The 14,089-nt window shown below is 33.8% G+C and overlaps 1 protein-coding gene across 1 annotated transcript; it reads left to right on the top strand.

Moving 5' to 3' along the window:
* The first annotated feature begins 6,366 nt into the window (after positions 1–6,366).
* LOC124459666 (BLOC-1-related complex subunit 8 homolog) lies at positions 6,367–9,860 on the top strand. The gene is made up of 3 exons (XM_047012970.1): positions 6,367–6,399; positions 9,363–9,469; positions 9,522–9,860. The coding sequence occupies exons 1-3, from the start codon at positions 6,367–6,369 to the stop codon at positions 9,817–9,819; spliced, it is 438 nt and encodes a 145-aa protein (XP_046868926.1). The 3' UTR covers positions 9,820–9,860.
* Positions 9,861–14,089: the final 4,229 nt, after the last annotated feature.

The raw sequence follows: 14,089 nt of genomic DNA, 5'->3' as shown, positions 1-14,089 counted from the left end.
TTTTATAATACTCTCTGCAAGGGTATAAAAATATTAAACTTAGAAAAAGGAAAACAGAGAATGAGAAAAGAAAAGAGAAAACTTGACGCAAAACGAGAGAGACTGAGCAACAAACGCAACAATATGTTCATTAATAACAACAAAACAGGGAATCTTTTTTTAAACCAAATAAAGTTGAACTGACCGCCAAACGTCAGAGCGTCATTTTTAAAAGGTAAAAAACTTGCAGTACTAATAGAAAGAAAACAGTTTCTGCCCTTTAATTATGTTGCGGTCAGAAAGAAATTGGTACAGAAACTTAACAACAAATAGAAACAAGAAAGGCGCGTACAACCTTTTCTTTAATAATAAAAAGCACAGAGCAACTAACTATAAATGAAATAGATCGTACAATACTAGAAACAGTGGGAAGAACAATAAAATTTTACATTGATTCTATTGTCGCCCGAAGTTAGTTTGACTTCTTAACTGCTTTTAGCGTTGATTATTATTTTGGAGTGTAGTAAGTTATTCACAAAAATCGTTATTTGATTTCATATTTTACTTTTTTACAGAGCTCTAAAGTCGATTGAGAAATCGGAATCAACTTTTCACAACATCCAAGAAATGATCAATATTCATCAAGCAACAACTGAAATATGAAGAAAAAAAAAAGATTAAAACCGAAAACGGGAAAATCTCGGTATACAAACGATTTTCCGCTCATCTAACATTCGACCCTTTAGAACTTCCAGACTTAAATGGTGTTGTGCGGGAAACTAGTGGGCGAATGGATTTAGTAGTTCCTTGTGGTGGCCAACTTAATTTAGGTGAACTACAAAGATCACACACTACCTTACATTAAATATATTTAACATAATTACACTATAAAATAATAAATAATTTTCTCTTTTAATGCTGAGTAATTTTCCTTTTTTTTATTTGATATTCAATTTTATACATAAATGGTTGTACATACGGACGGTCTGCAAAAAATTTTGAGAACTAAACAGAAACCCGAGTACCGGGGCTAACTTCGGGGGCAAAGTTTCTATATCATTGCAAGTTTTTTTTTTTACACTTCCCTTACCTATAGCCTTCAAAGTGGAAATACGTTCCATCTAACAACTCCAATGTTTATAGGTATGTATTGTATAAGAGAAATATGCAGATTTTGATCGAATTTGGCATAGTCATTAATAGGTATATTAAACTAACTAATATTAATTATGATGACAATAGCATGGAAAACAACGAAGTAAGTGAGAAAAATCACTGTTCATGAATTTGCCGTTTGTAATATAGAAGCCCATATGCAAAATTTCAGCTCAGTAGTTTAAAGGGTCTAGGAGAAGTTAACGTTGATTCAGACGGACGGCCGGACGGACATGGCTGCATAAGCTCGTCTCGTAGTGTTGATCCAGAATATATATACTTATATATGGTCGGAGATGCTTCCTTCTATGCGTTGCACACTTTGGACCCAAACTGAATATAAGTTTATAAGCTTGTACACATGTGAGTTTAGTGGGTTTACTCAACTAAGTTTATTGTTTATATTAATTTAAAAGTAGTTTGGAAAAGTTAGAATTATTCTCGTCGTTTGTTCTGCTTTTTCGGTTCACTTGTTTTCTTTCACACTGCTGCTTCATCGACTCTTCCACTTCAACTGTGTCTCTCTACTGTGCTCTTCTATTCTGCTGTACTCTCTGTTGTTCTGCTGTTAAACTCTGCTGTTGGTGATCATCTGTCCGCTTGCTGCTGTTAAATCTCTGTAACTCTCCATCGTACCACTAACCATAGAACACATAGATGGGACAAACTCATGATTTATTGATTGCAAACGCTAGCCTAGTCATGGAACCCCAGAGAACTTCGGGAAAACCGGAACGTTCGTACTCTCAATGAGAGCGTAAAATGGGGAGAGGGCCAAGAAGCTACGAAAAAATTTCAGTCTAGCACAGACTACAGAACGACGAAGGTAGGCCTATGTCGCTTGTGATTTCGTTCTGTCTATGTATGTGTACACTCGTCGGTACATGCTCAGGCTTCGTAGTGTGTGTGTGACGTGAAGTTGTACAACATCGCATTTCAATAGCTCGCTCGACCAAAATTTTTAATTGTCGACAAAACAGCGACAATGCGAATAGGATATGCCCCTGTGGAAAGAATATCAAGAAATATTGCCATCTGCTTAGTATGTATCCCGGTGGCTGTACCGATAGAGTGCTCGCTTCGTGATGTGTCTTGGGGTATGTCCCTGGTTCGATTCCCAACTCGAAATCGTCGGCTTAATTAAGGTTTTTTCTATTTTATAATATTGTTTTATTTTTATTGATTTATTTGTTTCTTTATTTTTTGCATAATTAATTTTTTTATTCTATTTTAATTAAAAAATAGAAAAAAAAACCTATTGAAATGCCATGTTGTACAACTTCACGTCACACACACACTACGAAGCCTGAGCATGTACCGACGAGTGTACACATACATAGACAGAACGAAATCACAAGCGACATACATAGGCCTGCCTTCGTCGTTCAGTAGTCTGTGCTAGACTAAAATTTTTTCGTAGCTGCTTGGCCCTCTCCCCATTTTACGCTCTCATTGAGAGTACGAACGTTCGGGTTTTCCCGAAGTTCTCTGGGGTTCCATGACTAGGCTAGCGTTTGCAATCAAAAAATCATGAGTTTATCCCATCTATGTGTTCTATGGTTAGTGATCGTACCTTACATACAATTGCAAGTTCTTCTGTTTTTCTTTAGTCACCTACAGTATTAGTATGAATCCAAAATTTTTTTAGATCGCTTAGAAAGTTTTGGTGCTACAGGCATCCAAGTTGGGACATGTTTAGTAAATATGAATTTTAGATAGTTTTTACTAAAATTCGCGACTATAAAACTTAATATTGGTCGATTTAAATAATCGATCAAGGCTCTTTTTGCGTCTGAAAAGGATTTTATTTATTAGTAGTTTGTTGCATAAATTTAAATAATTATTAAATGTAATGTTAAAGCGTCCAGATGCCATCCTGATCAAAGGCGAAGGGACATTATTCTAAAGCTAATAATTCAGGAGTCCCACAGGGTTCAGTGTTGGCCCCAATCCTGTGGAATTGCATGTACGACGGGATTTTAAGACTAGCAACTCCGATTTATTCTGATGTCGTTGCCCTGACGGTTGTTGCCAAAGATCTGCACACAGTGGAAGAGTTAGCCAGCATTGCGCCAAATTATATGCTGTCTGAGTTCAGTGGGTCTAATACTAGCCGCGCATAGAACAGAATCGGTCCTCATAAGCAGCAGAAATGCATAAAAGAGATGCCAGAACTGAGGCTCGAAGGCAAAGCATGGCAAATTGGCAGCCGCACTGGGACTCATCGCGGAAAGGACGATGGACGCATCGGCTAATACCGAACATTAGCCTGTGGGACGGAAAAAGCCAGGTCAACTACTCCCTAAAACAACTATTGAGCGGCCATGGTTGTTTTCGCCAATACCTCAATAGATTTGGCCATGACTCTGAATTTACCTGTCCCACATGTGGTGATAAAGCAGGAGACGCAGAGCAGCCACTAAGCTAAGTTTACTTTTAATTTTACATTATAAGTAAACCGTATATAATAATAATAGTAATAATGTTTGTAATATTATTAATATGATATTTCAGAACATGCTACATATCCGATAGTGATTAAGTTTGGCAGAGTCATTAATAGGTATTTTAACTGACAATACTAATTTCTATGAAGATCGCGACACAAGTATAGAGCCATATGATATAGTCATCCGATTTTGATAACATTTGGTACAGTCATTTAGTGTATACAAAACAACAAAATATTTGTATAACAATAACTCAAAAAATAAATGAAGTTATTGAGTTATTAATCAAGAGTTGCCCCAATCTTATATATACAATTTCAACTCTGAACCAGACGATCGGACCGACAGACGGACATGGCTATATAAACTCGTCGCGACGCACAGTGGGTAAACGGATAAAGCGATTTAAAAAATTTAAGAAGCTTATGATAAAGATTTCCTCATGCTTCAAAATGTTTGCCAAGAATGCTAGCAAGAAGAAAGGTCAAAATCAGCAAATATTTCCAAGCATGTTTATCATCTAAAATTTGAATGAAACCCGTTTCTTTTTTCATCCCAAATGAATTTTATTTATTGTTTTAAACGACTATATAACGTTTTGTAATGTTTTCATTCGATTTTTAAACACAATTTTATAAAACTAAAAAAAAAATTTTTATGATAATTTTGATATTTGCTGTTAATGGCTGATTTTCATAAATAATAATAATCATTAATATTTACAACAATTTCAGGTTAATTTTGAATATTTGTTATTAATGGCTGGTTTTTATTAATAATAATCATTAATACCTACATTTTTTCAGGTTTTCATTGTATTGGTATATCGTAATGGTGCATCTGAACCACTTGTAGTCCATTTTTTTTTATTCCTGTGATATTTTGAATCCTATGTACCGTTGGTGTAAGTTTTTTTCAGTCGAAAATTAATCAGTTTTTGAAGTATATTGGGCAAATTTTTCAACATTTACCATTACCTTGCAATTTATAATATTCAAGATAACAGCCAACCTTGTATCTTGATCTTGCCCTAACAACTGTCATTAATGATGTCATTTTATCATTACCAAGAAATCTCTTTATCGTGTTTCCATCATTTAATTTTTAATCCTAGCTTCCGAAAGAATTCAGCTTGGACATATTACAGTCCCTTGCCATATTAAAACACTCATGCTGCAAATCTACTTTCACTTTACATTTCTTGTTGTTATTATGAACTTTTTGTAGATATGTTGGTTGGTAATCGATTGCACACATCGATTATCGCGAAAAAGACATATAGATAAAAAACAGATTTTCAGTTTCACAGTGCAATTCAACAATTTAACGTGTTTCAATAGCGATTTCATACTTTAATTTTCATGTATTTCTAATTTTCTATGTGACGTTTGTTTTATCTATATATATAAAATTCTCGAGTGTGTGGTGTTTGTTACCAAACTACTCCGAAACGGCTTGACCGATTCTCACGAAATTTTTTATGCAGATCGTGTAGGACTGAGAATCGGCCAACATCTATTTTTTATACGCAAATGTATATATATGTATAAGTTCGGATATAAATTGTATTTTTTATCGACTCTCAAAGCTGAAAATCTACATACAAATCCAAAAATGAAATCTAAGTAGTCCATGGCCAATGAAATGTCAAATTTCCGGTCACTTGGAAAATTCAAACACAAATTATTTTAGTACAACACAAGCATTCCAACCATTCGGACCTAAAAAAAAAAAAACAAAATTCGAAAACACAAAATTTAGTTTTAAGGATAATGTGAAAATTTTCTAAAAAATAACTTTATAATAAAAACGTAAAAAAAAGAAAAATTCCGAAAAACTAAAAAAAAATTTTTTTAATTCCGAAAAACTTAAAAAAAAAAAAATTCCGAAAACTAAAAAAAAATTTTTTAACCTCCGAAAAACTAAAAAAAATGTTTAAAATTCCCAAAAATTAAAAAAAATAGTAAAAAATCAAAAACCTAAAAAAAAATCTGCAACATCAATCGACGCTGCTCAACTTCAAGAAACGGTCTATTCTCTTTATAGCAAGTTTCTTCATATCGATTATCATTATCCAACCCAAAAATGTTAATCTGCTCAACTTCGATTCTCAACTGCTGCTTCTTTATAGCAAGTTTCTTCATATCTATTCTCATTATCCAACCCAAAAATGTTGATCCTGTAAGTAAATAAAGATACGAAAAGTAAGCCATACCTAATTGAATCTACGCCCACAGCACAAAGAATTATTATCCAACCCAAAATTGTTAATCTGCTTAACTTCGAGGAACGGTCTATTCTCTTTACAGCAAGTTTCTTCATATCAATTTTCATTAGCCAATCCAAAAATGTTGATCCTGTAAGTAAATAAAGATTCGAAAAGTAAGCCAAACCTAATTGAATCTACGCCCACAGCACAAAGAATTGTTAGGACAAAACACACATATACGATCTATTTTGACTTGACAGTAAATTATATTTTGATACTAACTCATTTATTCCTTATTTTTCTTTTAACTATTGACTTTATTCTTACAATAAGAAGCTAAGGGAATATCATATCATCGTCGCAACTGAACTCGCTGCGCTAATTATTGATCAAGAAAATAATACACGTTATACACCAATCAGTTTTCCAACTTGATTTATTACAACAATGCCACGAACACGCAGGGGGGCTAATTTGAGTCGTCAAACAAACAGATCTAGAGGCATGCAAGATAGAAGAGCAATAAGATCAGATGCAGAAAGGCAACAAAGTAATGCAGATGTCCGTGTAAGAATGGCGCAGTTACGTGCATCACAATTACAAGAGGTACGAGATGAGCGAAACCAACAAAGACAATTGGAACGAAGAGAAGCGCGCAGATTCGTAGCCAACAGACGTAGAGGGATTGACCAACATCAACAAGTACTTCGAGCATTTACATCACATTCATTTCTTCGACTAGCATTTCAGTATGAGCCTGATGTTGAATATTACGCTGGAGTTTTATATTTTTCTGCCGTTCAAATTTCGTGTCTTCGCTTTTATCCAGGTGAATGGTTGCTGCCCTGGCTAAATTGAGATTTTATGACGTGTATCCCAACCTGAACAGCATAGTTTTCAATGATTTTTTTTGACATGTGTTTAGAAAACTTAATTATTTCTGTTTTTTAAATTTTTACTCTCTGTATGTTTTTATGATCATTATAATAAAATACTTTTTAGGCGTTACGAAGTTCGCCGGGTTTGCTAGTTTATAATAAATTTTGATGTTTCATTATGAAATAGCTTTGTTAATGTCTACTGACGTGTTATAAGCCAAGAAAACATAATTTTTAAGCATGGGACTGTAATACACCTTTTTTGCAAGGGTATAATTATAATAAGTTTAAATATCAAAGAAGCTAAGTTCGGCTGTGCCGAAGTTAATATACCCTTGCAGTTCTTGGCTATATTATTTTTACATGTTCCAAACTCTTTTTCTGTAACTCGATTCATCAATACACAGACAAAAACCTTCCAAATATAATTTACATTTCTTTTTCTTCTTCTTCCCCATCCCCTTTTACATGCAATCCGCGATTGTATGCGTGTGCTCTAAAGATTCGAGCAATGACGTAGTTGGCTGCTGGAGGCGCTGCTGGCAGGGTTTGAGGAGATCCGATTTTTATTGCGTATAACTTGTGTTCTATTTATCCGATCTGATTAAAATTTCGGGATCTGATGTTTATATAAAAAACTATTATATTAGTAAATTTCATATGAATACTCCAATTTCTTCAACTACTTAGTTTTCTCCTACAACTATATGATGCAGTGATCCGATCCTGAACATTTTCATACTTTATCTTACCCGGGATATTACAGCTTAAATATCAAGTTTCATCCCAATAGCTCTTAAGACGGCTGAATAAAACGCATACTCACCGACGGTCAGACGGACAGACGGACATGGCTATATCGACTCAGCTTCTCATGCTGATTAAGAATATATATTCTTTATGGGGTCGGACACGTCTCCTTCTGTGCGTTACAAACATCTGACCAATTTTATAATACTCTCTGCAAGGGTATAAAAATATTAAACTTAGAAAAAGGAAAACAGAGAATGAGAAAAGAAAAGAGAAAACTTGACGCAAAACGAGAGAGACTGAGCAACAAACGCAACAATATGTTCATTAATAACAACAAAACAGGGAATCGTTTTATAAACCAAATAAAGTTGAACTGACCGCCAAACGTCAGAGCGTCATTTTTAAAAGGTAAAAAACTTGCAGTACTAATAGAAAGAAAACAGTTTCTGCCCTTTAATTATGTTGCGGTCAGAAAGGAATTGGTACAGAAACTTAACAACAAATAGAAACAAGAAAGGCGCGTACAACCTTTTCTTTAATAATAAAAGAGCACAGAGCAACTAACTATAAATGAAATAGATCGTACAATACTAGAAACAGTGGGAAGAACAATAAAATTTTACATTGATTCTATTGTCGCCCGAAGTTAGTTTGACTTCTTAACTGCTTTTAGCGTTGATTATTATTTTGGAGTGTAGTAAGTTATTCACAAAAATCGTTATTTGATTTCATATTTTACTTTTTTACAGAGCTCTAAAGTCGATTGAGAAATCGGAATTAACTTTTCACAACATCCAAGAAATGATAAAGGCTTCAATATTCATGAAGCAACAACTGAAATATGAAGAAAAAAAAAAGAATAAAACCGAAAACGGGAAAAACTCGGTATACAAATATTATTATACCCTTGCAGTGGGTATTATAAAATTGGTCAGATGTTTGTAACGCACAGAAGGAGACGTTTCGCACCCCATAAAGAATATATATTCTTGATCAGCATGAGAAGCTGAGTCGATATAGCCATATCCGTCTGTCCGTCTGACCGTCTGTCCATCTTAAGAGCTATCGGGAGGAAATTTGGGGGCTTTTTATTACCCGGGTAAGATAAAGTATGAAAATCTTTAGGATCGGACCACTATATCATATAGTTCTAGAAGAAACATTTTTATAAAAATTGGAGTATCCCCATGAAATTTACTACTATGATAGTATTGCATATAAAATTGCAGATTCCAAAATTTGAATCTAATCGGATAAATAGAACGCAAGTTACAGTCAGTATAAATCGGTACAACCGCTGCCGGCAGCGCTGCTTGCTGCCTACTACGTCATCATCAAATCAACAGAGCACATGCATACACACACAGACGCAACGGTACATGAACTGTATGTGTATGCTTGCCGTGCTTTGCTTAGGGAATGATGGAAGAAGAAAAAAAAGTTGAAGTAAAAATAGCAATAATTTTCATAATTTGTGTATTGATGAATTGAGTTGCAGGAAAAGAAATTTCAAAATGTAAAAATATTATTACCAAGGACTGCAAGGATATAAACTTCGGCATAGCCGAAGTTAGCTTCTTTGATATTATTTATTCAATTTTAAAATTTCAATTGTTTTCTAAAAACACATAAATTTTAGTAGTTGACCCCAAGACTCATGCTTTTTCAAAAATATCGGTTTATTTGTAAGATTCCTTAGGTTAAAATAATTTTAATGGTCTATATATCTCGTATACTTTTTTGTTCACATATGTATAAGGAAAAATGACAAATCTCGATTATCTTTCGTAATTATCTACCTTTTGCAATCATATTTTGCATACTTAAATTTGATATTAATATCGACCGAAATTATGGGCAAAAAGAAAAAAGGGTGGTTTGAAATGTTTCAAAACATGAGTCAAGCGTAATCTTAATAATTCTTTTATTTTATTACAGGAACATATCCGAAAAGTCTTACCACCAATTTTCATTAAACGAAATGACGTGCTACAAGTGCAAAATGGTCTACAAGGACACTTCTATGATATGGAATATGGAGTGCAGTAAGTTATTCACAAAAATCGTTATTTGATTTCATATTTTACTTTTTTACAGAGCTCTAAAGTCGATTGAGAAATCGGAATCAACTTTTCACAACATCCAAGAAATGATAAAGGCTTCAATATTCATCAAGCAACAACTGAAATATGAAGAAAAAAAAAAGATTAAAACCGAAAACGGGAAAAACTCGGTATACAAACGATTTTCCGCTCATCTAACATTCGACCCTTTAGAACTTCCAGACTTAAATGGTGTTGTGCGGGAAACTAGTGGGCGAATGGATTTAGTAGTTCCTTGTGGTGGCCAACTTAATTTAGGTGAACTACAAAGATCACACACTACCTTACATTAAATATATTTAACATAATTACACTATAAAATAATAAATAATTTTCTCTTTTAATGCTGAGTAATTTTCCTTTTTTTTATTTGATATTCAATTTTATACATAAATGGTTGTACATACGGACGGTCTGCAAAAAATTTTGAGGACTAAACAGAAACCGGAGTACCGGGGCTAACTTCGGGGGCAAAGTTTCTATATCATTGCAAGTTTTTTTTTTTTACTCTTCCCTTACCTAGGGCCTTCAAAGTGGAAAAACGTTCCATCTAACAACTCCAATGTTTATAGGTATGTATTGTATAACAGAAATATGCAGATTTTGATCGAATTTGGCATAGTCATTAATAGGTATATTAAACTAACTAATATGATTTATGATGACAATAGCATGGAAAACAACGAAGTAAGTGAGAAAAATCACTGTTCATGAATTTGCCGTTTGTAATATAGAAGCCCATATGCAAAATTTCAGCTCAGTAGTTTAAAGGGTCTAGGAGAAGTTAACGTTGATTCAGACGGACGGCCGGACGGACATGGCTGCATAAGCTCGTCTCGTAGTGTTGATCCAGAATATATATACTTATATATGGTCGGAGATGCTTCCTTCTATGCGTTGCACACTTTGGACCCAAACTGAATATAAGTTTATAAGCTTGTACACATGTGAGTTTAGTGGGTTTACTCAACTAAGTTTATTGTTTATATTAATTTAAAAGTAGTTTGGAAAAGTTAGAATTATTCTCGTCGTTTACTCTGCTTCTTCGGTTCACTTGTTTTCTTTAACACTGCTGCTTCGTCGACTCTTCCACTTCAACTGTGTCTCTTTACTGTGCTCTTCTATTCTGCTGTACTCTCTGTTGTTCTGCTGTTAAACTCTGCTGTTGGCGATGATCTGTCCGCTTGCTGCTGTTAAATCTCTGTAACTCTCCATCGTACCTTACATACAATTGCAGGTTCTTCTGTTTTTCTTTAGTCACCTACAGTATTAGTATGAATCCAAAATTTTTTTAGATCGCTTAGAAAGTTTTGGTGCTACAGGCATCCAAGTTGGGACATGTTTAGTAAATATGAATTTTAGATAGTTTTTACTAAAATTCGCGACTATAAAACTTAATATTGGTCGATTTAAATAATCGATCAAGGCTCTTTTTGCGTCTGAAAAGGATTTTATTTATTAGTAGTTTGTTGCATAAATTTGTCTGAGTTCAGTGGGTCTAATACTAGCCGCGCATAGAACAGAATCGGTCCTCATAAGCAGCAGAAATGCATAAAAGAGATGCCAGAACTGAGGCTCGAAGGCAAAGCATGGCAAATTGGCAGCCGCACTGGGACTCATCGCGGAAAGGACGATGGACGCATCGGCTAATACCGAACATTAGCCTGTGGGACGGAAAAAGCCAGGTCAACTACTCGCTAACACAACTATTGAGCGGCCATGGTTGTTTTCGCCAATACCTCAATAGATTTGGCCATGACTCTGAATTTACCTGTCCCACATGTGGGGATAAAGCAGGAGACGCAGAGCAGCCACTAAGCTAAGTTTACTTTTAATTTTACATTATAAGTAAACCGTATATAATAATAATAGTAATAATGTTTGTAATATTATTAATATGATATTTCAGAACATGCTACATATCCGATAGTGATTAAGTTTGGCAGAGTCATTAATAGGTATTTTAACTGACAATACTAATTTCTATGAAGATCGCGACACAAGTATAGCGCCATATGATATAGTCATCCGATTTTGATAACATTTGGTACAGTCATTTAGTGTATACAAAACAACAAAATATTTGTATAACAATAACTCAAAAAATAAATGAAGTTATTGAGTTATTAATCAAGAGTTGCCCCAATCTTATTTATACAATTTCAACTCTGAACCAGACGATCGGACCGACAGACGGACATGGCTATATAAACTCGTCGCGACGCACAGTGGGTAAACCGATAAAGCGATTTAAAAAATTTAAGAAGCTTATGATAAAGAATTCCTCATGCTTCAAACTGTTTGCCAAGAATGCTGGCAAGAAGAAAGGTCAAAATCAGCAAATATTTCGAAGCATGTTTATCATCTAAAATTTGAATGAAACCCGTTTCTTTTTTCATCCCAAATGAATTTTTTTTATTGTTTTAAACGACTATATAACGTTTTGTAATGTTTTCATTCGATTTTTAAACACAATTTTATAAAACTAAAAAAAAATTTTTATGATAATTTTGATATTTGCTGTTAATGGCTGATTTTCATAAATAATAATAATCATTAATATTTACAACAATTTCAGGTTAATTTTGAATATTTGTTATTAATGGCTGGTTTTTATTAATAATAATCATTAATACCTACATTTTTTCAGGTTTTCATTGTATTGGTATATCGTAATGGTGCATCTGAACCATTTGTAGTCCATTTTTTTTATTCCTGTGATATTTTGAATCCTATATACCGTTGGTGTAAGTTTTTTTCAGTCGAAAGTTAATCAGTTTTTGAAGTATATTGGGCAAATTTTTCAACATTTACCATTACCTTGCAATTTATAATATTCAAGATAACAGCCAACCTTGTATCTTGATCTTGCCCTAACAACTGTCATTAATGATGTCATTTTATCATTATCAAGAAATCTCTTTATCGTGTTTCCATCATTTAATTTTTAATCCTAGCTTCCGAAAGAATTCAGCTTGGGCATATTACAGTCCCTTGCCATATTAAAACACTCATGCTGCAAATCTACTTTTACTTTACATTTCTTGTTGTTATTATGAACTTTTTGTAGATATGTTGGTTGGTAATCGATTGCACACATCGATTATCGCGAAAAAGACATATAGATAAAAAACAGATTTTCAGTTTCACAGTGCAATTCAACAATTTAACGTGTTTCAATAGCGATTTCATAGATTTAATTTTCATGTATTTCTAATTTTCTATGTGACGTTTGTTTTATTTATAATAAATTTTGATGTTTCATTATGAAATAGCTTTGTTAATGTCTACTGACGTGTTATAAGCCAAGAACACATAATTTTTAAGCATGGGACTGTAATACACCTTTTTTGCAAGGGTATAATTATAATAAGTTTAAATATCAAAGAAGCTAAGTTCGGCTGTGCCGAAGTTAATATACCCTTGCAGTTCTTGGCTATAATATTTTTACATGTTGCAAACTCTTTTTCTGTAACTCGATTCATCAATACACAGACAAAAACCTTCCAAATATCATTTACATTTCTTTTTCTTCTTCTTCCCCATCCCCTTTTACATGCAATCCGCGATTGTATGCGTGTGCTCTAAAGATTCGAGCAATGACGTAGTTGGCTGCTGGAGGCGCTGCTGGCAGGGTTTGAGGAGATCCGATTTTTATTGCGTATAACTTGTGTTCTATTTATCCGATCTGATAAAAAATTTCGGGATCTGATGTTTATATAAAAAACTATTATATTAGTAAATTTCATATGAATACTCCAATTTCTTCAACTACTTAGTTTTCTCCTACAACTATATGATGCAGTGATCCGATCCTGAACATTTGAACATACTTTATCTTACCCGGGATATTACAGCTTAAATATCAAGTTTCATCCCAATAGCTCTTAAGACGGCTGAATAAAACGCATACTCACCGACGGTCAGACGGACAGACGGACGTGGCTATATCGACTCAGCTTCTCATGCTGATTAAGAATATATATTCTTTATGGGGTCGGACACGTCTCCTTCTGTGCGTTACAAACATCTGACCAATTTTATAATACTCTCTGCAAGGGTATTAAAATATTAAACTTAGAAAAAGGAAAACAGAGAATGAGAAAAGAAAAGAGAAAACTTGACGCAAAACGAGAGAGACTGAGCAACAAACGCAACAATATGTTCATTAATAACAACAAAACAGGGAATCGTTTTATAAACCAAATAAAGTTGAACTGACCGCCAAACGTCAGAGCGTCATTTTTAAAAGGTAAAAAACTTGCAGTACTAATAGAAAGAAAACAGTTTCTGCTCTTTAATTATGTTGCGGTCAGAAAGGAATTGGTACAGAAACTTAACAACAAATAGAAACAAGAAAGGCGCGTACAACCTTTTCTTTAATAATAAAAGAGCACAGAGCAACTAACTATAAATGAAATAGATCGTACAATACTAGAAACAGTGGGAAGAACAATAAAATTTTACATTGATTCTATTGTCGCCCGAAGTTAGTTTGACTTCTTAACTGCTTTTAGCGTTGATTATTATTTTAGAGTGTAGTAAGTTATTCACAAAAATCGT

The sequence above is a fragment of the Drosophila willistoni genome, unplaced genomic scaffold (assembly GCF_018902025.1).
Source record: "Drosophila willistoni isolate 14030-0811.24 unplaced genomic scaffold, UCI_dwil_1.1 Seg485, whole genome shotgun sequence".
Classification (NCBI taxonomy): domain Eukaryota; kingdom Metazoa; phylum Arthropoda; class Insecta; order Diptera; family Drosophilidae; genus Drosophila; species Drosophila willistoni.
This window is presented reverse-complemented; position numbering and strand designations above follow the sequence as displayed.

Coding starts and splice junctions, on each gene's coding strand:
- LOC124459666 (XM_047012970.1), top strand. CDS start 6,367: ATGGCGCAGTTACGTGCATCACAATTACAAGAG. Junction 6,400..9,362: donor GTGCATCACAATTACAAGAG/GTACGAGATGAG, acceptor ATTTTATTACAG/GAACATATCCGAAAAGTCTT. Junction 9,470..9,521: donor GATATGGAATATGGAGTGCA/GTAAGTTATTCA, acceptor ACTTTTTTACAG/AGCTCTAAAGTCGATTGAGA.